General features: G+C 62.7%; 1 protein-coding gene across 1 annotated transcript in view; it reads right to left on the reverse strand.

Annotated features, from left to right (window-relative positions):
* The window catches only part of LOC117652085, a 76,075-nt gene that overhangs the window by 46,262 nt on the left and 4,571 nt on the right, over positions 1-25,242 (reverse strand). Inside the window, exons 2-3 of the mRNA XM_034396745.1 lie at positions 1,835-1,936; positions 968-1,478 (exon numbers count right to left, since the gene is read on the reverse strand). Of these exons, the coding sequence (XP_034252636.1) occupies positions 968-1,478; positions 1,835-1,936 (613 nt within the window). The remainder of the gene's footprint in view (positions 1-967; positions 1,479-1,834; positions 1,937-25,242) is intronic.

The raw sequence follows: 25,242 nt of genomic DNA on the forward strand, positions 1-25,242 counted from the left end.
GTGGGAGGCCAGGAGGTAATGGCGAGGGAGGGCCACGGCGGAGAGGGGAGCAGTCCGCCACAATACCCGTCACGTGCATCCCCGGCCTCGCCGAGCTCCCCGCCGTCCTCGTCGGCGGCCTCCCCTTCCTGGCCGAGGCCGAGGTTGCAGCGCGGCGGACTGATTCCGAGAGTCGTTTTCGTCGCTCTGTCTCTCTCGCACTCGTGCGGCGCCCCGTGTAGGTGCGAGAGAGACAGAGCGACGAAAGCGACTCTCGGAATCAGTCCGCTGGCTAATGCTGCTGCAAGGGGTAGGCCAGAGGGCCGGGCCGCGGAGCCGGGACGCAAATTGGCCAAACAAGGCAACACAGTTTCCTCGCTAAGAGCCTGCCCGCCTGCCAGCTCGCCAGCTCGCCAGCCCGCCCCGCAAATGCACTGCAACCATCTGCTTCCGCGAGACTTATCGTTTCCCTCCCGAGGTCCACAGGGGACTGGTTCCGGAAGGCCTTCCCGTCGCTCTGTCTCTCTCGCACCAGTACGGTGCGGCCCACGAGAGCGAGAGAGAGTCCTCGCGTTCGGAAGGAATCAGTCCGCAGGGGGCGTCTCAAAGCCTCAAAGCGCAGGAAAGCGGCAAGGTATCGGATTCCGTCGGCTTATCGAGAGTTCGGCAGGGAGCACAGTGGGCCAGAAGACCGGTGGAGGCGTCGTTTGGTGAGCGAAAAGCCAACCAGGCAAGGCACGGCCCGGCGTAACTTAACTTGGGGCAAAAAGCACAAGGGCCACGCACAACGAAGACAGATCGTTTCCGCCCAGCCAGAGCGAAGAGAATTAAGGAGGGTGGAAAAAAGGGAAATTACGGTGAAGCGTGCTTGCTGCCGCCGGGATGATGGCAAGAGCAACATTGCCTGCTGCCCGCTGTCCGCGAGGGCGTGGACGCTGCTCGCCAGACAACGAACGGGCAGGGCTGCCAAAAAGACTTCCAGTCTTACCTTGGCGAGGTCGGTCTTCTCCTCGGACCGGTCGTCGTCGTCGTCGTCGTCCTCCGGGGGCTGCGTCTGCTGGGCGCGCGACACGGTGCCGGCGCTACTCCCCGTCCGCCGGTGGCCGGGCTGGCCGTGCTGGCCGTGCGGGGGTATCGGCGGCGCCTGGTGCGGGTGGAGCGCGCCGTGCGGGGGTGGCGACGTCGGCGACGCGGGCTTCTCGTCGGCGCCGACGGCCGCGCCATCTAGCGGGGGGCGGATGAACTCGATGCGTCCGCCCTCCACGCAGATGTTGGGCGCCAGGGGGTAGGCCGGCGGCAGTGGCGGGGGCGGCCCGGCCGGGGGCGGGATGGAGAGGTAGGGCGGCGCTGGGGGCGGCGCGGCGTGTGGCGGCAGCGGGGGCGGAGGCGGCAGGGGGGCGGCGGCGTGGAGGTGGTGGCCGTGGTGGTGCAGCAGGGCGTCGTGCTCCGCCTCGTACGCCAGCAGCTGCGCCTTCTCGCCGTACACGGGGTGGATTTGCCTGCAACCAACGCGCGGAGTAGTGTCACCACACTGCCGATACCCCGCGCAGCGCCGCGACGACACCGCGACCTCGACCGCGAGCACGACAAGCACTCTATTATGGACATTGGTTCCGCGGGAATGCGGGCAGAGAAGTCGTCCGCATCGGTCTGTCTCTCGCGCTCGAGAGGAGACACTCTCAGGGCTGCGGGCGAGACAGTTACCAGGGCCACTCTGCTGGGGCAGGACGTACAGTGGGCCAGAAGACCGGCGCAGGCGGCAAAACCTCTAGACGCGTTTTGAGCTCCAGAGTCGCTAAAAAGGACTCGAACTGAACGTGTGACCCCACCCCTGATTCTAGATGACCCGACCCACCTTGCCGACGGCACGGCTCGGACCTCCACGCTGGCCGCCGCCTCCACAATTCGGCCATTTTGGTTGTTGTTGTTGAGGTGGTGGCTGTTGCTGCTTGTCGCCCTGCGCAAACAAACAAAAACAAAACGGGTCAGCGTTGTGATTTCATGCGCAAGAGCCACTGCTAGAAATGGCCGTCCAAAGTTCCTATTAGTCGGAACGGCCGAGTATGGTTTAGTGACTAGATTTTCGTACAGCAGATGCAATTGATTTTCACGTCAGTGAGGAAGAGGCCGATCATTCATTCATGCCCCCTCCCCCCCCCTCCCCACTCCACTCCAACCCACCCCACCGTACCCCGGCAGCGACACCGTAAGGACTCCGAAATGCCACCATTGAACCGACGGGCTGGACGAGCACCGATAACTCCGTCTCTCTCGCACCCCTTCGGGGTGCCCCATCCATGATTGCGAGCGACAGAGACAGGGAATCGGCCTGGCCGGTCTGCAGTCTGCAGTGCAGGTGACGGCCCACGGCCCTTCGTGGCCCTTCGGCGCGTGACGGGCTGTATCGACCAGCCAAGGGCCGGCGAGGGCCCACAAGGGCAGGGCCAGGGCAGGGCGCTGCGGGTCGGCGTAGGAGCCCCAGTTGGGTTGGGAGGCACAAACCATTAATAAGTCTGCTGTATTTGAGACAGACAGACAGACATGCATACAGACAGACAGACATACAAACAGACAGACAGACTCTCGCGCTTGGTCGCGGCCTGACGACATTTACAGGTACTGCACGTTGCCCCCCTCTTCCTCTCCATTTTATATCCCCCCTCTCCCCCCCGGCCCCCCCGCCCCCCAGGCTGACCAGTCCATTCCCGTAATGATGTCTTGCCCTCGCGGTGCCGCGGTGCATCGGACAGCAGCAGGAGACTGATTCCGAGAGTCGTTCTCGTCGCTCTGTCTCTCTCGCACTCATAGGGCGTTCCTATGGGTGCGAGAGAGACAGAGCGACGAAAACGTCTCTCGGCGTCACTTTGATGCTACAGCAGAAGCAGCAGCAGCAGCAGGAGGTCGGAGCGGCCGGACAGCAACCAAAGGAACAAAACAACAAGAGTAAAAAGAAGGTCTGAAATAATAAAACGGAACGAAAGGGGGAAAGGGGGGGGGGGAATAAAACGGACGCGACTGCCGCCGTCGGCTGCTGCACGCTGCTGCACCGTCAGGCCCTTGCCCTTCGCCGGCCGCGGGCCTCGGAGGCTCCCTCCGAAAGGTAACCGAAAGGCCGCTCTGTCTCCGTCGCACTCACGGCCCACGTCCCGCGAGGGAGCGAGAGAGACAGAGCGCGACTGACTCCTCGGAACGGCTCGGGCGCTGCCAAGGTGTGCCGCCGGCACTCCGTGGGGCGGCCGGGACGGAGAGCGCCGCACAGTGGGCCAGAAGACCGGTGGAGGCGGCCAACACTCTAGACGCGATTTGAGCTCCAGAGTCGCTAAACAGGCCTCGAACCAAACGTGTGACCCCACCAATGGATTGCTCTCCGAACGAGGAATCCATTGGTGGGGTCACACGTGCGGTTTGAGTCACATTTAGTAAATCTGGAGCTCAGGAAGCGTCTAGAATTTTGTCCGCGGCCACCGGTCTTCTGGCCCACTGTGCGGCGCGAGCTTGGCGCGGACCAGCAGACAGACAATCGTCCGTATTTGTATCACGGCACCAAGGAGGGCGAGGCGAGGCGGGGAGAGAGATACAGCTCAACAATGCACACAGGTTTGTTTGGCCGGCCAAAGCCTTTCTCTTCTTGTCAGCCAATGACCCCCGCCGTGTCGGACTCCGTCGTGCCACGGCGTGCCGTGCCGTGCTGCGCCGTGCCGTGCCACGGCGTGCTGCACCTCCTCGCGGACCCGTTCGGCGCGATGCTGCGCGCTGCGCCCCACCGCTCGGCCGCGCCGCTATCTGCAGCACTTGCCAGCACACTGCGCGCTTGCCACCTATTGTGGCCACGCACTTGACAAGATACTGAGCGCCCGAGCGCTACACTGCCAAGTGCAGGACACTTGCAGGCGTAGATCGCAATGCACAGTGGGCCAGAAGGCCGAGCTTAGCTCTGAGAACGGACTCGGGGAGTGCTGCAAACCGATCCACGGTCCTGGAGGTAGAGGACCCCAGCCTCCCCCGAGGTCGAGTCGAGAAGTCGAACCGATAGCCGATCAATCGAGTGAGACTAAAAGACGAGGCACGGCAACAAGGCGGCAACACGATACCACGGCGGCTAAGTCTTGCAGCGCGGCCGGTGCGGTGCGGCCCGTGGGGCCCCGCGGCCAAATTCGAACGGCGTCCACGGCACGCCGACGTCGTTCCCATCGCTCCGTCTCTCTCGCACTCACGGGGCGTTCCGTGTGGGTGCGAGAGAGACGGAGCGATGAGAACGACTCTCGGAATCAGTTTGCTGCAGTGCCGATGCGAGATAGGGTCCGTGGCGTGGCGTGGCGCACGATCAGCATCCTCCCCACGCGATCCCTTTTCGCCTGTCCGTCCTGCAGCGGCGGGGCGATGCGGCAAAGTGCAGCGCACAGTGCACCGCACGCTCGTCGCCCCGCCGGAGAGCAGCACAGTGGGCCAGAAGACCGGTGGAGGTGGCCGAAACTCCAGACGCGTTTTGAGCTCCAGTGTCGCTAAACGAGTCTCGAGCCGAATGTGTGACCCCACCAATGGATTCCGCGTCCGGAGAGCAATCCATTGCTGGAGTCACACGTTTCGGTTCGAGTGCCATTTAGCGACATTTGGCCGCCTCCACCGGTCTTCTGGCCCACTGTGCACTCGCGGAGCGGCGGCGGCGTCGCGTGAAATGGCGCGGGAAATTCGAAATTGCAGCACGGCGGCGCGAGGAGATATCAGAAATCGGGAGACGAGGACGAGGACAAGACCCCCCAAGGCAGCAGCGAAGTCTCGGCCGATCACGACGCCACGCCTCGACTCGCGGCGGCAAATTGCATTTTCTCATTCTCTCCGCCTCGCGCCGCGCCGCGCGCACACTTCCGGCGGCCGGGGGACTTCCAGTGGCGCGGGCCAAAGGGCCGAGCCAAAGGGCCGAGCCAAAGGGCCGAGCCAAAGGGCCGAGCCGAGTTCACGACACTGTGAACACGCGGCCGCTGAAAAGTCGAACAAAATTACGGACTGGAAGTTGCGTTCAGTATTTGTCGGGGGACGTGTGGTAACCGTTTCGAAAACGCGGTTCGTTGTGACGGGGCCGTCACGTCGCGTTGACGCCGCGTCACACCTCGTCACACCTCGTCACGACGACGCAGCCGTTGCGTCACACCTGGGCGTCGTCTGGCCGCCACCGCCAATTGCTCCATTTAGCGGCGCCGCGAACCGAGCAGACGTCCCTCTCGCTCCCTCTCCAGCCAAACCTCCGGCAGTCTCTCTTTTTCTGACTCGTTCCGAAGAACTCTTCGCGGACTGACGCGTGACAAATGATAATCTATATCACCCCCTCCCCCCCCCCCCAGCAACAACTGCATCTGTCTCTCTCCCACTCACGGGGCGTACCTTGAGGGTGCGAGAGAGACAGAGCGACAGTTTGGAAGCGGACCGCTGCAAATGATGCACCTGCAGCAGCCAGTGAGTCACGCGGAGTCACGCTGCGTCGGAGTGCAGCACACTGGAGCGCCGGAGCTGGAGTCGACACTGCACTGCAAGGTCCTTGCTCTAATAACACAGTGCAGCGACCCGGCGCAACACGCAGTGAGCTGCGGTGCGCAGCCCTGCCACCGACGTCCTCGTCCAGTCCTTCTTCCTTTCATTTCTCTGTCTCTCTCTCTCTCTCTCTCTCTCTCTCTCTCTCTCTCTCTCTCTCTCTCTCTCTCTCTCTCTCTCTCTCTCTCTCTCTCTCCCTCTCTCTCTCTCATCTGCGTCTCCGTGAGGCCGCTCATTTATTTCAATTTTCTTCGTTTCCTTTTTCCAAAGTGCTGCAGTCGGTGGCTTCCCTAATCACAGCGGCGAGGACGGGAAAGAGAAAAAACGACAACAACAACAAAAAAAGGGCCGCGGGACGGTGTCTGACTCCCCACTTTTGTTTTTAATAATCTCCTAGGTGCGTGAACCCATTTGCGTTGCAATGACCCAACCTCAACTACCGACCGACGCCCGTACCCCGACCACAGACCCGGACCACCGCGTCACCATGGCTTCAAGAGGTCGATTCCATGACGCTCTGTCTCTCTCGCACCCCTACGGACAACGCACCATGAGTGCGAGAGAGACAGGGCGACATTGCTCTGAATCACCCTGCTGCGAGCTCGCGGCTCGCTATCGCTGTCTGGATGGACTGATAGCGCGTATCGCCAGCGCATTGAGCAGGTATGGATTCTCCTGGTAGGCGCGCGCGCCCCGCCCCGCCCCGCCCCACCCCGCCTCGCCCCGCCAGGCAGTCGGGGCCGCGGGACGAAAATAAGGAAACGTGACAGTGTGCCGTCGGCACGCATAGGCAGGAACCGTAACAAAATGATGATGACAGAGGGAACAATCGGGGCAGCATCCCCCCACCACACACACACACACACACACACACACCACACACACACACAGCCGACACGTGGAGTCCACGTGGGATTCGCGTGGCGCGGGGAGGGAAGGACAATGCAGGCGAGGCGGGGTCACCGCGAGTCAACACAGAGAAGTGCTCGGATAGATTCTAGGGAAGGAAGGAGAAAGAAAGGACTCTACTATTAGGGAAACTAAGCGAGTCAAGTCCCGCTCCATGATCATTTTTAAGACCAACTTTAAATTTTTGGGGGGTTTTATTTTTGGCCATGCGGCGGTCTGAAATGGGCCCTGTGCCGTCGCGTGGGCGGTGTGTGGCGTGTGGGTGGCGCGAGCACACTGTACCGAGTGTACGCGTTTCACTTTCGCCGCGGTGGGGTATCGCGGTGGGTACTGGGTGCCCGGCCAGCCGATAGAGTGTGGTGGGCCGGTGGGCCGGCACGCAGCAAGAAAGGCTTTCTGCGGTTCGGTTTCGCCGTTTCTGTTTCACAAGGCCGATTCCCACGCAGTGATACGGACAGGCGTGGCGGCGAACCAAAGGCCGAATGGGGACGCCGGATACGCACCAATGGAGAGCCCTGCATCCGGTGCGAGCCTGGGCCCTATGGGCCGACGGGCCTGGTGACAGCACAGCCAGGCTGTGCAACGCGCTGCCCGACGCCACAGTGGGCCAGCAGACCGACGCAGGCGGCCAAAACTCTAGACGCGTTTTGAGCTCCAGAGTCGCTAACCAGGCCTCGAACCGAGCGTGTGACCCCATCAATGGACTCCTCGTTCGGAGAGCAATCCATTGGTGGGGTCACACGCCCGGTTCGAGTCCCTGTTACGTGCTTTGTGGACGCGGTATCGGAATCCTCGGTGAGGTAACGCGGCGACGTCTCGGCGACGGCCTCTCGGAGTCTCGGCGTCTCGGCACGGCGAGGACATCATCTTCGGCCCCCCAGCCGGGCCAAGGAGCGAAGGACACTGGCGGCAATTTTGTCGTTAAATTGGGCGTGCCAGGCGGGCGGCCTGCAGCAGGGCCTGCTACGCGTGCACCACGACACGGCCTGGGCGGGCACGGCCGGGGCACAGCTATACCAGAGGCGGCCGGTCCTCTCTGCGCCTGTCTGTCTGCCTGGCTGCGCCCTACACCGCTTTTGGCGCGAAATAAAAAGCGAGCCGCGTTTGGTCATGTTCGTGTCATTTGCAGGTGACTGCGCGCACTCCGCTGCGAAGCGGTGAAAACGAGAGCAAATGCACGTCTCTCTCTCTCTCTCTCTCTCTCTCTCTCTCTCTCTCTCTCTCTCTCTCTCTCTCTCTCTCCTCTCTCTAGTGAAGGAAGGCGCGTACAATGCAACAAGACCGCGGCATGGCGTGGGGCCGCCGACAGGGCCGGCAGGCAGCACGGAAAAACGACCAATTATAAAAACTGCGAAAAAACATCCGGGCACGCCCCGCCACGCCCAGCACGGCGGGCCGCATGTTTGCCATTCGCCCCCCAGCGAGGTGCAAGGCAGATTCTGTTCCGGCAGCAGTCTGCTAAAGGCGGGCTGGCTGGCCCACCCGAACGACGATTCGCGCGATTCGCTCAAACACGCACACACGCACGCTCGGGTGAGGCTTATATGGACACACACACACACACACACACACACACACACACACACACACACACACACACACCACTTCACTCTTTGATACACACACGCCGAAAGTCGATCTCTGTGAAGGTGGGCGACTATTGGATTGGGCAGTGTGAGTCATCGCCGCGCGCGGCGTACAGCCAAACCAGTACAGTGTGCGGTGCCGGCCTTGCCGCGGGCCCAGACCCAGGCCGGCCCGGGCCCAGCCTAGAGGACTGCAGCCTTGCCTTATTGTGCTGGACGCGGCCAGGCGGCTGGATGCTGGCCATACTAGGCCGCTAGGCCGCGACACTGGGGATCGGGGCCGCGGCGTGATTCCAGCCACTTCCAGTGCCTCTCCAGCCACTTCCAGTGCCTCTCCAGCCACTTCCAGTGCCTCTCCAGCCACTTCCAGTGCCTCTCCAGCCACTTCCAGTGCCTCTCCAGCCACTTCCAGTGCCTCTCCAGCCACTTCCAGTGCCTCTCCAGCCACTTCCAGTGCCTCTCCAGCCACTTCCAGTGCCTCTCCAGCCACTTCCAGTGCCTCTCCAGCCACTTCCAGTGTTTCCAGTTTTTCGTGCAGCCGGTCCGCTCACTTAATTGCTTCAGGCAGGCAGAAAGTGAACGCCACTTCCAATCGGCCGGCGCTGGGATTCGAACCCGGCGCGCGCGCCGTCCAGAGAGCTGCACCAGTGACGTGACGCAACACGCACACACACAGCGTAGCCATCAGTCAATGTCCCGGCGGCTAATAGCCGAGTCGCTTCGGGTGCGCTGCGCGCGCATTACGGGCCGATATTCCGAAACAGTAAGTTGTCTCTCTCTCTCTCTCTCTCTCTCTCTCTCTCTCTCTCTCTCTCTCTCTCTCTCTCTCTCTCTTTCAGCTCTGTGGAACGCGCGATGAGTGTGAGAGAGACAGAGCGCCGAGGAGTTCCACGGACGCGGGAAAAAAAGCGAAAGTGCCCCCGGCGACGACGCGACGGAATCCATTGTAGACGCAGTGGCGTTTCTGTACGCACGCGCTTACACTGTGTGTGTGCGTGAGTGTCTGTGTGTGTGTGTGTGTGCATTGCTGGACGATGGCGACCTCTAAAGGCACTCTCGCCGTGGCGGGAAAGTTCGCGTTCGGGCGGACACCAAAAGGAAGGACGCCGCCGATGCGATGGGAGCCCGCCGGCCGCGCTCGCTCGTGTCTGAGTCCCGAGTCAAACAGACAGACAGGTGCTATGAGGGCGTCGGCGCAGACAGACAGACATACAGACAGACGAGCGGACAGACAGCAGACATACCGCATGCGAGAGTCAAAACAGACAGACGGACATGTGAGAGAATGACAAAGCGTCGCGCGTCCCGTCGGTTGCAATCGAAAGTGGCTTTTAAAGGACCTGCTCGCCGTGGGGGTCCCAAGCCTAGAGAAACAAGTGTGTGTGTGTGTGTGTGTGTGTTACATTCACATCGGCATCGCACAGTCACACTGCCACATATTGTTCCGTTCGGCAATGTCCCTACGGTTCGACTGCTCTCTCTCTCTCTCTCTCTCTCTCTCTCTCCTTCTGCTCGGGACTTTTTTCTCAGTTCCGGGACTAATTCAGGGAAAGGTCAGCAGCGGTCCGTTCCATGCCGTTAGGACCAAAGGGCGCCAGAGGAGAGGGTCGACAACAAAACCATTTCAACCGTTCGTCGTTCGTTTCCGCTCGGCCAGCCCTCGGCCAGCGCAGCCCCAGCCGCTTCAATCCGAAGGCTGATTTCGATTCGCTCCGTCTCTGTCGCACTCGTGGGGCGTCATTGGCGTGCGAGAGGGACATGGCGAAGAAACGCGGTCCAGCGGAGCCGCCTGTCGGGCCCGAAATGACATACGATCACGTGTGGTCTAGCCTGTAGTGGTAATGGTAATGGAGCATAGGCAGCCTGGCGCGCTCAGGTGCCCGCAGCGACAGACGGTGGCCTACCCAGCACGGCGCTCCGCACCTTCACTCCAGAAGGACGCCGGCACACGCATTCACCTCACCTGAAACACACAAAAAGAACGACCACGGTAAGAAATTTGTTTTTTTGCAGTGCCCTTCGGGCGGTGGCGGTGTAGTGTGCAATGTTGGTGGCTTCCCGCGGTGCCAAAGTCAATGCCGCCCTCTTGGCAGCGCTCCGCGCAGCGTCGCGCCGCGCGCCACGCCGGCTAAGTTTAGCGCGTGCGGCACACCTGACACGGGCCGCACCGAGCACGGGGTAGCCCCGCCTCGCCCTCGCCCGCCCTGGCCGCACAGTGGGAAAGGACTCGAACCGAACGTGTGACCCCACCAATGGACTCCTCGTTCGGAGAGCAATCCATTGGTGGGGTCACACGTTCGGTTCGAGTCCCATTTAGCGACTCCGGAGCCCAAAACGCATCTAGGGCTTCGGCCGCCTCCGCCGGTCTTCTGGCCCACTGTGCGTCGCGAAGGTCTCGGGGCGTCTGAACGCCGAGCGGCGGTGCGGGAGTGGCGGCCGACGCCCTGCTCGAGGACGCCCTCCTTGTGCAACGTCGTCTCGTCCGTCTCGTCGTCGAGTGCAATCAGTCGACTGATTCCGAGGGCCGCCTTCGTCGCTCTGTCTCTCTCGCACTCGTGGGGCGTCCCGTATAGGTGCGAGAGAGACAGAGCGACGAAGGCGGCCCTCGGAATCAGTCGACAGGCTGGGCAGGGCACGGCAGGGCACGGCGCGGCGCGGCACGGCGTGGCACGGCGTGGGTCGTGCACGCCTCCCCGTAAGCCGAAAGCAGCCGACGGCAGCCAGCTCAGGCTTTCCGAGTCCCCGAGCTCGGCGTCGGCGTCGGGAAGGGACAGCGATCCTCTCCCAGCAAAAACAGCCAGACAATAACTTGGCCGTGGGAACGCGGCGCGCGCGCGCCGAAAAAAAAAAAAAACAAAAAAAAAACCCAAAAAACAAAATGCGATTTTATTAGGGGAATCCCCCCATTAGAAAAATTCATCAATACCCCGGGGCCAAAACGCCATTAATCATTTTTAATAAAAAAAAGGCGGAAATTTAGCGGCGTTTCCCATCTTTACCTCAATCCTCAACCAGAGGGGCTTAAGGACCCCCCTCTTGGTGATTTTCCTAAAAAAAAAGAAAACGTCATAGTTTCCCCCCCCCGGAAATTTTTATTTTTTTTTTTTAGAAACCAATTAAAGGGGACTTGGGGGTCCCAAATCAATTTTGATCCGGGGAAAATCTAATCACTTACCCCCCCAAGGGTTCCCTCTTGGAAGCAATCCATTTGGGGCACACGGGCTCCCCCATTTAATTTTGGGGCTCAAAGCTGGGATTTTACCCCTACCCCCCACTTCAGGGGGAAGGGACCCCCCCCAGAGGATCCCGGACCCCCGCCACTCCGAGGGGCCACCGTTCCAAGGGAAAGGGAAAAAAATTCTAAAGGGGAGCGGAGGGAAACCCCCCTCCCAAAACCACCCGGGGGGCCATTCCCCAAAAATTTTTGGGGGAGGGGGAAAAGGGGGGCCCCAACCATCAGGGCCCCGGCCCCCCAACCCAAAATAAGGAAGGGAAATTTTGGACAAGAAAATTTCAACTGCAACTTGGCCCCCCCAGTGAAAAAACGCTGAAGCCTCAGGGGGTCCTCGGCCCACGGCGGTTTTCGGTATTGGGGTCCACAACCGGGGAAACCCCGGGGACACCTAAGGCATTTTGGAATTGCCCTTTTCCAAGGGGTTCCGCTTGTTTTCCCTTCCTACCCCCGGGGGGCCCCCCTAGGGGCAAACTCACAAAGGGCCCCCGAAAAATTTTGGGTCCCCAAAGGCCCCAAAAGCGCAACCCCAACCCCCGGGCCCCGGGCCCTTTAGGGAGCTCAGGAATATCAAGAGGAATCCACCTAACTGGTACCCAAAATTTGTTAAGAGATAGTGGTAAAAAGGGGGGGAAAGGGGAAGAAGGGAGGGGGGAAAAAAAAAGGGGGAAAGAAAAAAAAGGAAGAAAGGGGCTTTCCCCTTTTTCCTTCAGAAAAAAGAGTTTTAGGGGGAAAATTGATCTCCTTTCTTTTAGACCCCGGGGGGGGGGAAGAGGGGAGGAGTTTTCCCCAGAAACTCAGGGTTATACCCTCTTTCAGGGGGGGGGGGGGAACCATCTCATTTCCCTGGAAAGCGGAAAGGGGGGATACAAACGCCCCGGGGGGCCTCGCGTGCCTCCCTTTAAAGGGCCCCGCCTCCCCCCTGAATATCTACCCACCCCCTTTATTTCTAAAAGGGATTGTTTATTTTTTTCCCCCCTTTTTTCCCCTTTTCCTCTCCCTTTTCCCCCCCTCCCCCTTTTTCCCCCTTTTCCCCCTTTTCCCCTTTTTTTTTCCCCCCCCTTTCCTTTTTTTCCTCTCTCTCTCTCTCCCCTCTCTCTCTCGTCTGGGAGTCACGACACGATGAGCCGGGCCAGCCAACTGAAAGCCAGACGCCCCCAATCAGGCGAAAAAAAATATTTTGGGCCTACCCTCTCCTAGCCTGCTGCTGAAAGTTGTCATGGATTGCCGAATCAGGGGTGGCAGTTAATCCGCATTTGGTGGCATAGCCTATGACAGCCATCGCAGCCTATGACAGCCAATGGCAACCGATGGAAGTCTATGGCAGCCTATGGCGACCTGCAGCCTTTGGCCGCGTCGCCATGGCGACCAATCCAGCGCGACCAATCCAGTCGCCAAGCAGAAGATGGTCTTGATTGTGTGCTCCAGCGTCTATCCCCGCGTGTTGTTGTTGTTGCCGGCAGTGCTCCGTCTGCCCGGTGGGTCCCGCACGTCCTGGCTGGCATCGCGTGTCTGCATCATCAAGTATGCCACGCGGCCGCGCTCTGACCCCTGCTGCAGCCCCCCCCCCCCCAAATTTGGGCTCGTGGGAGGGGGGCCCTCCAGGACGTCCAGGCCCTCCAGGCTGGAGGCTCCAGTGCCCCGAAGCGACACCGCAGCGCCAATCGCTGCGAGTAACGTTCCCGTTGTTGTTGTTGTTGTTGCTGTTCAATCAATCAAGCCGTTTCCGGTGCTGTCCCCCGGCTGCCGCTCCGGCTGCGCCTTAACGGTCTTTTTACTGCGCCCTTCGACGCGGTCCTCCGTCCTCCGGCACCCGGAGCCCGGTGCACTGCAAGTCCGCCGCGCTGCCCACGCCGTCGCCGGGTTTTATAGTGCCGCGTGGGGCGGCGGGGCGACTCTGGAGCTCAAAACGCGTCTCGAGTTTTGGCCGCCAGCGTCGGTCTTCTGGCCCACTGCGGGACGTGCCCCTACAGTGCAGGCGGGGTCGAAACGAGCGGCGCGCCCTTTCGCCCAGTGTGTCACTGTCACGGCGCGAGCAAATTGTACAACAAGGCGGTTTGTTTGCGTTCCGAAACGCCCTCCGACGCGTCCGATGAAAGGGAATATAGTGTGGCGGCGGGGGAAATATTGTCGTAAACAGGCGAGGGGCACACCTTGCAGCCGGCCAGCCAGCGCGGTGATGCATTCGTGTTGACTAGTGTGCCTGGCCGTTGCTTGGCAGCCCTCGGAATTCCAACCCCAATCTGAATGAGTGTGTGTGCGAGAGAGACAGAGAGTAAGGGGTTGGGGCCGCCGAAAGGTTCCCGATGACAGACCCGCACAGGCCGCCCACTCGCTTTATTTATCCGATCCAATATCGAATCGGGGGGGCTCTAAATTACACGGCGGCGCAGGAGAGGCGTGGAATCGAAAACGGAAAACCAACACAGCCTCCCCCTTGAGAAACGTGTCGTCTGCTGCAGCGCGGCGCGGCCGGGCGTCGTCTGCCGGGCGTCGCACAGTGGGCCAGAAGACCGGTGGAGGCGGCTAAAACTCTAGACGCGTTTTGAGCTTCAGAGTCACTAAATGGGACACGAACCGAACGTGTGACCCCACCAATAGATTGCTCTCCGAACGAGGAATCCATTGGTGGGGTCGGAAGCTCGGTTCGAGTCCTGTTAAGCCACTCTGGAGCTCGAAACGCGTCTAGAGTTTTGCCCACCAATGCCGGTCTTCTGGCCCACTGTGCGTCGTCACGCAGGGGAGCCAGGCGACGCCGGTCGGCTTGGCCGTCGTGACCCAATTTCCGCGATACCCTGCGAGTGCCACCCCGGGAACGGGGCGTGAGCCCGGACGGACAGACAGACAGACAGACAGACAGACAGACAGATAGACAGACAGACAGACAGACAGACAGACAGATAGACAGACAGACAGGCTAGACAAGCTGATGTACAGGCCCCGTTTGTCGCGAGGCCCCCGAACAAATATTGCAGTTTGGCAATCGTGTTTTATGACGTGATATTGTTGGCAGCGCCGAGTCGCGCCGCCGCGCCCCCCCGGGACTTGTGCTCGCTTCTGCCCTGGCGGCCAGCCAAGCGGCCAGCCAGCCGGGCAGGCAGGCAGGCAGGCACCCAGGCTGCCGGCCGGCCGGGTATCTGGAGTAGAGTCCGCGTATTTCTGTCGCGGTGTAGGCCGGGATGGAGAAGGGCGGTGCGGGGCACACAGTGGGGCGGGGCGGGGCGGAGGGCGGGGGCAACCGGTTACTGAACCGCAGGCTCTGCGGCGCTGGCGGCCGCGGACCGACTGCCAGTGCAGTGCCGCCGCTGGACCGCTGGACGCCATTTCCACGGCAGAAACTGAAAATAAGGGGCCAAAGTCGCTGCGAACTCGAAACACGCCCAGGCACGAGTATTCGAACGCGCCGATGTCCGTCGACCTGGCCGCGCGGCGGTTCGCATGCAACGCGAGGACGCCCACATGTTTTCGCGCCACATGGTGTAAGACCGCGCGAAGACCGGAAGCGGGGCGGGGCGGGGCGGGGCGGGGAAGGACGAGAGCGGAGAAAGGAGAGAAGGGGACGCCGTTGTCAACGCCGAGCACTCCAAGCAGACCCTTGCCGTAAAGCACCGTGGTGGCTGGCGGCGGTCGATGGGCGGATGCGGGTGCGCGTGTCTTTCGCACGGCGTGCTTCCGTCGCGTCGGGGAGTCGCAATGGGCCAGAAGATCGACGGAGGCGGCCACAACTCTAGACGCGTTTTGAGCTCCAAAGTGGCTAAATGGGCCTCGAACCGAACGTGTGACCCCACCAATGGATAGCTCTCCGCACGAGGAATCCATTGGTGGGGTCACACGTTCGGTTCGAGTCCTGTTTCACCACTCTGGAGCTCAAAACACGTCTAGAGTTGTGGCCGCAGGTGCCGGTCTTCTGGCCCACTGTGCGTGTTGCGGAACTTGAAAATTGGAGACCACAGACCGCAGCGCCGACCGGCCGGCCGGCCTGAGCGTGGAGAGGCAGCCAGGCAGCCGGTGGCAGCGAACCCCGACGACGGAAGCCGAGCAAAGCCAAGCAACTCATCACCGGCACACGCCACACCCCTCGGACAGACTCGGCGACGGCGGCGACGCGACCCACACCAACGCGACGCCATTTTGACGCCGTTTTGGCTCGGCCCGGCCCTAAGCCCGAGGCTCCCAAGCCGGCTCGGTTCCGCATTGCACGCCCCCGCCCCGCCCCTCCCCCACCCCTCGGGGGGCGGGCGGTGCACTCCCTGGCCCGCGGCCAGCGACACTTTGAACGGGTTGCACATCGTAAGTAGAACGGACGCTACCGCGGGGGGAGGGGAGGGGGAAGGAAGGCGCACTGCGGCGACGTCACACACACACACACACACACACCACCATCAAACCATCACACTATCACATGCACACCACTCTCTCGCGCACTCATGCATAATCTCTCAAGCGCACGCACACTCACATACTCACTCTCACAATCACTCACTCACACACACACACACACACACACACACACACACACACACACACACTGCGCCAATTGGCCGCGACGGCCCCCGCATTAATGCGTGCCGGCCGGCCGATTATCGCCGCCCAATGCGGCCGGCAGCCTCCGCCGTTTTGCCGCTCTGTCTCTCTCGCACTCCGGGATCCCGGGGACAATAAAACGCATCTAGAAGGAGTGCCCCCCCCCCCCCACACACACACACACCACGAGTTGGAACCCGCGCACTGACGTGTACTCCCTCACGCCACAGCGCACACACCTAGGGGAAGAGCACTTACTTACTGCACACACACACACACACACACACACACACACAGACGTCGCCTCGCTTCCGCCAAGCTGGGCTCACCTCAACCTCGGCCGTAAATTTACGTGAATACACGCGGCCGCGCCCCGCCTCGGTACCTACCTTTCGACCGCCTTCGTCTCTCTCTCTCTCTCTCTCTCTCTCTCTCGCTCGCTCACCGGAAGTGGGCCGCTTGTTCCTCTTATCCCGTCTGATTCGGTAATGGAGGCACCCATACCGACCGTGGGCCTTGCCCCTTGTTTACGACCCACCACCGGTTTGTCTTGACACGGCCGGTGCACCGTGCACCGCGTCTCTCTCTCTCTCTCTCTCTCTCTATCTCTCAGCCTCTAACGGGACGCCCCCATGAGTGCGAGAGAGGCAGAGCGACGACAGCGACTCTCGGAGTCAGTCCTGCAAAGGGGCCGAACTAAACGCACCGCGGCTGACCGGGACGGGACCAGGGTCGGCCAGGACATGGGCCACGCAGATAATTTCGCACGTGAACACTCACACGGACACGGACGCACGCACGCACACACACACACCACACACACCCGCACACACTCACATGAATATTCATTCGCATGGCCATACAGGATGCTCATCGCGCGAAAAATGTGGAAAAAACGGTAGCCACCCCCGTTTTTACCTCTTCCCTCCCCTCCCCCTTCCTCGCCTCCACTGTAAGATAACACAGCCCGGAGGGGACTGGGTCTCGGACTCCGTGGACTTCCCTGGCGGCAGGAGTACGGTACCGAGCCGGCGGACGGACGGACAGGCCGACGAGTCATCTCATTATCATCTCCTCTTCATCTTTCTTTTTCTCGTTTCTTCCCCCTTTTACCCCCCTTCTTCTCGCTTCTTTTCCCCCCTTCTTCCCTTTTTTTTCCTCCTTAACAGCGTCCCGAGGCGGAACGCTGTCCAGGAAGCACAGGCCGGTGAGCGCGCAGTTCTGCGGCGCAGCTCGTGACAGTCGGCAGGCAGACCGACAGACAGAAAAACAGACAGACAGACAGACGGACATACAGACAGACAGACAGACAGGCAGACAGACAGACGGACGGACCGGTACGTCTCACGGAGTGACGCGTTCGGAAAGGTCATCGTACCGCTGCATGATTTAGTGCGCAAGGTCAGGGCCAGTGCACTGGAGTGGCGAGCCAAGCCAGTTAGGTAACGCGTTGTCGCCGCGTTCAGAAAAAGTGTCTAACAAACAAACAACACCTCAGCGGTTTCGAATAATTCATATGAATGTTTCCTCCATAAGTTTTTCTCCCATTTGACACACAGTTGCCGAAGTTGCGCTGTATCGCTGTTTTTTTTTTTTTTTCAGTGTCGATTTGACAGGTTCCCATGCCTTGCCTTTCCTGCGCACCGCCAAATACGGCAGACCAGACGGTAGTCGTAAGGCAGACTGAGAACGGTCCCTTTTAAAATCGCGCAGCGACTGCTGCATTCTTCTGCGAGTGCCTTTTGTAGGGTTGCCACTCGGCCGACGCACGTCGAGAGGCCGCAGCGGCGGACCCAGCTACAGCCGGGTGGCACCCCTATAACAAGGGCAGCTCGTTTCCGGCCGGAGTCCCGGAGCAACTCACGGCTACACTGACAAATATTCCGCTGGCCCACAGTGCAGGTCCGGTCCGCCGCTCACACGAGACGGAGGCGCGAGGCGCGTGCGTTTTCTATTTTCAGGGCAAGGCTGCGACACCGCGACCCGCTTATCGCGCGGCCTGCAGCGCTCTCTGTCGCACCCGTGGGGGACGCCCCCAAGACCAGCGCGACAGAGACTGACACTGACCCCGCCGGGTCAAGGAATCAATCAGGCGTCGCCTCCACGCCGCATCGCCACAAACCTCCGGAAAAGTTCTGCCTGTGTTTGTTAGATCGCGCGCGCGCGCGCGCGTGTGTGTGTGTGTGTGTGAGTAAGTGAGAGAGAGAGAGAGAGAGAGAGAGAGAGAGAGAGAGAGAGAGAGAGATGGACCGAGAGCGTGCCGATTGCGACACCAATTACACGAAGTGGCGAATGTGCAGAGCGCCGTACCTTGTGCACCTGCGCGCGCGCCCTCATTGTGGTGTATGGGGCCGAGTTGTTGGTTTGTTCCATTATTCAGCATCATTGTGTGCGTGTGTGTGTGTGTGGAATCAAAATGCGGGCTGGGAGTAAAGGCCGCGGCATGCAAATGAAGTATGATTGGCGCCGCGCCGCGACCGCGCCGCGGAATCCGATCCGTGTGGCCGATGTGGCCCCAACCCCTCCCTGATTGCTCCGAGGCCGGAGTCTCCAGGCGGCAGACTCCAGGCGGCACCGTAGGCAGGCTGGGCTCTCTGGAGTCGGACGTCGCACAGTGGGCCAGATGACCGGTAGAGGCGGCCAAAACTCTAGACGCGTTTTGAGCCCCGGTCTTCTGGCCCACTGTGCGACGCGTTCCAACCAGTGCGAGAGAGACAGACCGTCTGGGCGATCCTAAGTAAAAGCCGCGGCCTTTCGCGGTCCCGATTTACAGTGGTGTGACATTCTCCGCCCCGCGGGGGCCTCCTCAAACGGGCCGGCTCGCCAGGATAAAGGTTCGGCGACAGCGAGGGGGCATTGCCCGCCAAACGCAGCAACTCGCAAACACGCCATCACTGTACAATTTTGTGTACATCGCCTGTGTCTCTATTAAGCTATACCTGGGAAACCCAGGAACCGTTTTCGTGGTGTATCGACCAACCAACCAACAGCTGATTACCTTTAAGGGCGTCACCACCAGCTCGAGTGCCCCCTCCCCTCCCCTTCCGCAAGTGCAGTGCCAGGAAGCGTGCCCTTCCCCTCACAGCCCTTTCCCCCTCCACCGTGTCCTTTGCCTCGCGCGGAATTCCCCGGCATTCCCTAATGTCAAGGTCGTCCTTGGCCCTTCCCGGCGCTGTGGCCGGGGGGGCGTCCCCGAGGACCTCCTCGAGGACCCCCGCCGGGAGTCGAACCGCGGCCCGCCGCCCCAAGCGGCAGGCAGCGCGCCGCTTTCACTAATGTCGCCGTTAATTGTTGCAGCCGAGCGCACCGAGCACGGCGAGCACGGCGATGGCGGTCGGCACGGCCGGTTCGACGGCGAGTCCGGGGGCCGTGACGACGCGCTCCGTCACGCCACGCCGCCGCGAGCGGCCGCCAGTCGCCGACCGAAAGATTGGCGCGCTTTTCCGCTTTTTCTTACGCCGGCCCGGAGGAAGGCAGAGGTTCACGGCCAGGCCGCCACGCCACTGACGTCGGCGTCGGCGTGGTGCTCGCGGCACCGGTCTCAGCTTCGAGTTGGGCACCGCGGGTTCGACTCCCGGCGCCGCCACCCATTTTTCCTGTCGCTTCAAACGAGCCCCGCGGAGATGGCGAACCCGACTCGAAAAACAAAAGCGTCCCGAAGTGCGCGCCGAGGCGGAAAATGGAAAATGGTCTGGCCCGGCGTGGCCGGCCCAGCCTGCCCACTGCAGTCGGTGAAAAAGATAAAACGCGACGAAAAGAGAAAGAAGCGGACTGATAAGGAAGGCGTGCACACGCGGCCCGGCCCGGCCCACCGCTTGTTGACTGACCTGGTTAGTGTCAGCAGGACAGGCAAGGCGGGAAGGTCGCAGGTGGCGGCTTGCTACGCTTTTCTCACACTCGCGGCACCAAGACCAGGAAGCATGTAGGGGAGCAGGAGGGAGGGGGAGGGGGAGGCAAGCACGACAGGTCGCACTGACTCAGTGGAGTATGACTGATTCGCCATTAGCGAGAAAACGAAAAAGGAAAATGTAAAAGAAACTTTCCTCGCATTGCGCAACCGCGAATTCATGATGCACGGACCGCCGCTGCGGCTAGCGTTGCCGGGCAGAGGCCCCTGCCGATGCACTGTCAAACTCCGACTTCTTTCTTGCAGTGTGCGGGCACACCAGTGCGAAGCGCGAGGCACGGCCTTCTTAGAACCGCGCGCCGCGGCGGAAAGGCGCACCGCGCCGCCTTGCAGTGGCGTGCCCTGCAGGCAGGCCCGAGGCGCCGCGCACTTCCAGGGACCGCCGGGGAACGACCACCTGCCCGACAGTGTGGCGGACAGGGATGACGCCCACCCACCCCAGAAGGCCCTGGCCCACTGTGAGCCTGCATGCGTCACTCCCTTCCCTCGGTGGGCACTAGGCGCGACTAGCCACCACAGGCCCTTCCCACTCCCATTTCTGCATATTCAGAGCAGTGCGCCAAGGCACGAACACGAACATGGGCACTATCGGTTCGCTCCATTGTTTGTTGACTCATAGGCCACGAAGCCACAAGACACGCACACACACACACACACTCACACACACAACACACGTGGCGCCGGCCACACACCACAGCTGCCGCCCAGGACAGCCGACACCGCGGTTCTTTTCGATGGCGCCGCCGCCACCGCGAATAAAAGCATTTCGGCCAAGTGTTGTTGTTGTTGTTGGCACCGCGAAACCACGCGAGGGGCGCCCGGCCGAGCCCGGCCCGCCGTTTTGGCCCGTTCGCCTCATCCTGCGCACGCGATGAGAAATTTCTCCAATTTCTCCGCACCGCCCGTGCCATTCCCCCCTTCTTTTCCCGCAGCGCGATCGCCAAAAAGGAACCAACAACAACAAAAACAAGAGCCAGCAAAGAGATACGGTATAATGCCCCGCAACGGCGGGGATGCTGCGCTAAATTAATCCAGGGCGATGTGTGCCGTGTGTGTCGGAGGGAGATAGAAGCGGTCTTTGGCAAATAGGTGCAAGCGAGCGCCTCGGCTTGCCTTGCCTTCGCCCGACTTCGCCCGACTTCGCCTCTGCTCGGTCCGCTCCACTTGCCAAGCGCTGCTGGGACCCACAGCGCGGTGAAAGGGCAGTGTGCTCTCCGACGCTCCGAGAGAGAGAGAGACGGAGGGACGGAAGCACCACGGCCCTTCCCTTCACTGCACACAGCACGGATGTCCTCCGGGTGCTCCGCGCCCAGCCCCGCCTCGACCAAGGCACCAAGGCCCTCGGGAGGGCCCGGATCCGAGGGTCCCGATCCGAGGGCCCGGATATGGGGCGGTCCGGATCCGGGGATCCGGATCCGGGGGTCCGGATCCGGGGATCCGGATCCGGGGGTCCGGATCCGAGACTCCGGATCCGGACCCCTTGACCCCGGGCCCCCGGATCCCAACCCTCGGACCCGGACCCCCGGATCCGGCCCCTCCGATCCGGACCCCCGGATCCGGACCACCGGATCCGGAACTCCAGGTCCGGACCCCCGGACCCCGGGCCCCCGGATCCGAACCCTCGGATCCGGACCCCCGGATCCGGCCCCTCGGATCCGGCCCCCCGGATCCGAACCCTCGGATCCGGACCCCCGGATCCGGCCCTTCGGATCCGAGGGTCCGGATCCGAGGGCCCGGATCCGGGGGTCCGGATCCGGAGATCCAGATCCGGTGGTCCGGATCCGGGGGTCCGGATCCGAGACTCCGGATCCGGACCCCTTGACCCCGGGCCCCCGGATCCGAACCCTCGGATCCGGACCCCCGGATCCGGCCCCTCGGATCTGGAACCCTGGATCCGGACTATCGGATCCGGATCCGGTGGCCCGGATCCGGCGGTCCGGATCCGGGTCTCCGGATCCGGGGGTCCGGATCCGAGGGCCCGGATCCGGGGGTCCGGATCCGGAGGTCCGGGGATCCGGATCTAGGGGTCCGGACCCCCCGGATCCGGACCACCGGATCCGGAACTCCAGATCCGGACCCCCGGAGCCCGGGCCCCCGGATCCGAACCCTCGGATCCGGACCCCCGGATTCGGCCCTTCGGATCTGGAACCCCGGATCCGGACCCACAGACCCGGGGCCCCGGGGTCCAAGGGGCCGGATCCGGGGGTCCGGGGGTCCGTATCCGAGAGTTCGGATCCGGGGTTCCAGATCCGCGGGGCCGGATCCGAGACTCCGGATCCGGGGGTCTGGATCCGAGGGTTCGGATCCGGGGGTCTGGATCCGGGGTCCGGATCCGGAGGTACGGATCCGGGAGTCCGGGGGTCCGGATCCGGAGGTCCGGATCCGGGGTTCCAGATCCGAGGGGCCGGATCCGGGTGTCCGGGTGTCCGGATCCGGATCTGGAGTTCCGGATCCGGTGGTCCAGATCCGGGGGTCCGGACCCCTAGATCCGGATCCCCGTACCTCTGGATCCGGACCCCCGGATCCGGGCCCTCGGATCCGGACCCCCGGATCCGGATCCGAGGGTCCGGATCCGGGGGTCCGGATCCAGGGTTCCAGATCCGAGGGGCCGGATCCGGGGGTCCGGATCCGAGGGTTCGGATCCGAGGGCCCGGGGTCCGGGGGTCCGGATCCGGAGTTCCGGATCCGGGGGTCCGGACCCCTAGATCCGGATCCCCGGACCTCCGGATCCGGACCCCTTGACCCCGGGCCCCCGGATCCGAACCCACGGATCCGGGGGTCCGGATCCGGGGTTCCAGATCCGAGGGGCCGGATCCGGGGGTCCGGATCCGAGGGTTCGGATCCGAGGGCGCGGGGTCCGGGGGTCCGGATCCGGAGTTCCGGATCCGGTGGTCCGGATCCGAGGGCCCGGATCCGGGGGTCAGGATCCGAGGGCCCGGATCCGAGGGTCCGGATCCGAGGGCCCGGATATGGGGCGGTCCGGATCCGGAGATCCGGATCCGGGGGTCCGGATCCGGGGATCCGGATCCGGGGGTCCGGATCCGAGACTCCGGATCCGGACCCCTTGACCCCGGGCCCCCGGATCCCAACCCTCGGACCCGGACCCCGGATCCGGCCCCTCCGATCCGGACCCCCGGATCCGGACCACCGGATCCGGAACTCCAGGTCCGGACCCCCGGACCCCGGGCCCCCGGATCCGAACCCTCGGATCCGGACCCCCGGATCCGGCCCCTCGGATCCGGACCCCCGGATCCGAACCCTCGGATCCGGCCCCCCGGATCCGGCCCTTCGGATCCGAGGGTCCGGATCCGAGGGCCCGGATCCGGGGGTCCGGATCCGGAGACCCAGATCCGGTGGTCCGGATCCGGGGGTCCGGATCCGAGACTCCGGATCCGGACCCCTTGACGGGACGCCACGCTCGCTGCACGTGCATGGTAACCCGGGCGCCGTCGGAGGTAGGCCGTCCCGTTGAACAGGGCTGCACCCTGGTTGCCTACCGGCCAGGCGCTTGGAGGCGAGGTAGGCCATCCCGCTGGACAGAGCTGCTCCCGGGTTGCCTACCCGCCAGGCGTCATGGCCGGAGGACCCCATTTCCCTACATTTCCACAGCTAGCAGGGGGATTCTCGCGACACCCTGTGCGCCGCGCCGTGCCGCGCCACGTCACCAGGCAAGAACGCCGGTTCGAATCCGCGCGCCGGCCGTTTTCTTGCGGGTTTTAGTGGAGCCGTCGGCCGGCCGTCCGAGCGGCTCGCCGAGACGGAGACGTTCTGCGGCCGTTCTGCGCTGCGCCGCGCTGCGGTGGACGTTTGCCGCAGATCTGGCCGGCAGATGCAGAACCAGTTTGGGCAGCGGAGCCAGCGCAGCGCTGTGTATTCTGCCAATAAGTACGCGCGGACGAACAGACAGACAGACAGACAGACAGACACAGGCCGCCGGCCGGGCAGCTGACGGGGCCGTTGCAGCGAGCGGAGCAAACGCGGACTGCAAGGTGCATCAGCGGCAGAAAAATGGCGCTGCAAAAAAAGCGGGCACCAGCTGCAGAAGCGCGCTCCGAGGCGCAGGTTCAAACACCGGCAAAGTCCAACTTTTTTCTCGACTCGGGGGGGGCCTTGCCTCGCCGCCGGCACCGCGTCGCCATCGACCAGTAAGGAGAGAGATCCCCGGTAAGGGTCGCCCTGGTCGCCTGTGGCCGCCCGCCTAGACGCACGGCCCCCCGGCGCGGCCAGCCCGCGGCCCCCGCGGCCCCCGGGGCGCCTGTCTCACTCGCTCTGACTCACGAAACATAATCAAGAGAAATTATCCCGGCATGCGTGCGGTGCGACTGGCCGACGGGCCGGGCAGCCCAGCCCCTGCCGCCCCAGCAGACTGATTCCTAGAGTCGTTTTCGTCGCTCTGTCTCTCTCGCACCTACACGGGACGCCGCATGAGTGCGAGAGAGACAGTCCGCAGCCGCCCAGCCCCGTGCCGCAGCGGCTGCATGCTTGGGTGGCTGCCTCCGCTCGCCCAACAGCCCGTGCAGGCCGTGCAGGCCGTGCAGCAGGTGTACTACGTAAGCAAAGCCTCCGCGCAAAAAAAAAGATTGAGCGTGCGTGCCCCAAGGTATTATTGTGCGGTTCAAGTTCCGGTAGGAGCGGAACGGTGAAAGAAGGTGGGGCTTCCTCGTTTGAAGAGTGCCGGCCGGCCCTGCTGAAAGAAACGACTAGTGTGTCGGCTTTGTTTTGCCGTTCGGGCAGGTCACACTGGCCCGGCCGCGGGCTTCGCGAATAGTAAACAAACCCGAGCAGCAAGCCCCACCGCGCTACGCTACGCCGGGACGTGACGCAACCCACGCTGATACGACTGCAGCCTTTACTACGCCGCCGTCGCTCTGTCTCTCTCGCACTCGCGGGGCGGCCCGTGGCGAAGCGAGAGAGACAGAGCGACGAAGCCCTGTTCGGAATCAGGCTGCGCGTCGTCTGCTGGGGACTCTTCCTGCCCCCACGCCCCCGCCCCTGGCCCCGCCCCTGGCTTCCGGCGCGCGCAAAAGCGACTCCAGAGCGACGCGCTTGAAGGCGACGCTACACTGCGGCGCGTCAACACCGCCCGGCCACACGTGGGTTTAAATTTAAATACATTCAGAGTTCCCCCTCCCCCGCTGCCGCCGAAAAAACGCCGCGCTGCGCAGTGGGGCCGCCGTGCCGTGCCGCCGCGTATTGCTAAGGGGTCGCCAATAAATGTCAGTGTTGTTGTTGTTGTGGCGGCCTTGCCCGGCCTTGCCTTGGCGCGTGGCGCTGCCGCGCCGCCGCGTGGGCGGACGTGTACGGAGAGGACGCGGTGGGTGCAGGCAGACTCATTCCGAGAGTCGTCTTCGTCGCTCTGTCTCCCTCGCACTCATGGGGCGTCCCGTGTAGGTGCGAGAGCGACGAAAACGACTGGGGGTCCAGCTCGTCGTCGACGGCGGCGGCGCGGCCCGTCTGGGAGCAGGACAAGGCGGTCATCGCGTCGTCGGCGCGGCCTCGACACAGGGCGCGCCGTCGTGCACCTGCCTCATTACTCCCATTTGCCGCGGCGCTGCATCCATCTTCATTCGGCCCACCGG

The sequence above is a fragment of the Thrips palmi genome, unplaced genomic scaffold (assembly GCF_012932325.1).
Source record: "Thrips palmi isolate BJ-2018 unplaced genomic scaffold, TpBJ-2018v1 HiC_scaffold_6, whole genome shotgun sequence".
NCBI classification, from domain to species: Eukaryota; Metazoa; Arthropoda; class Insecta; order Thysanoptera; family Thripidae; genus Thrips; species Thrips palmi.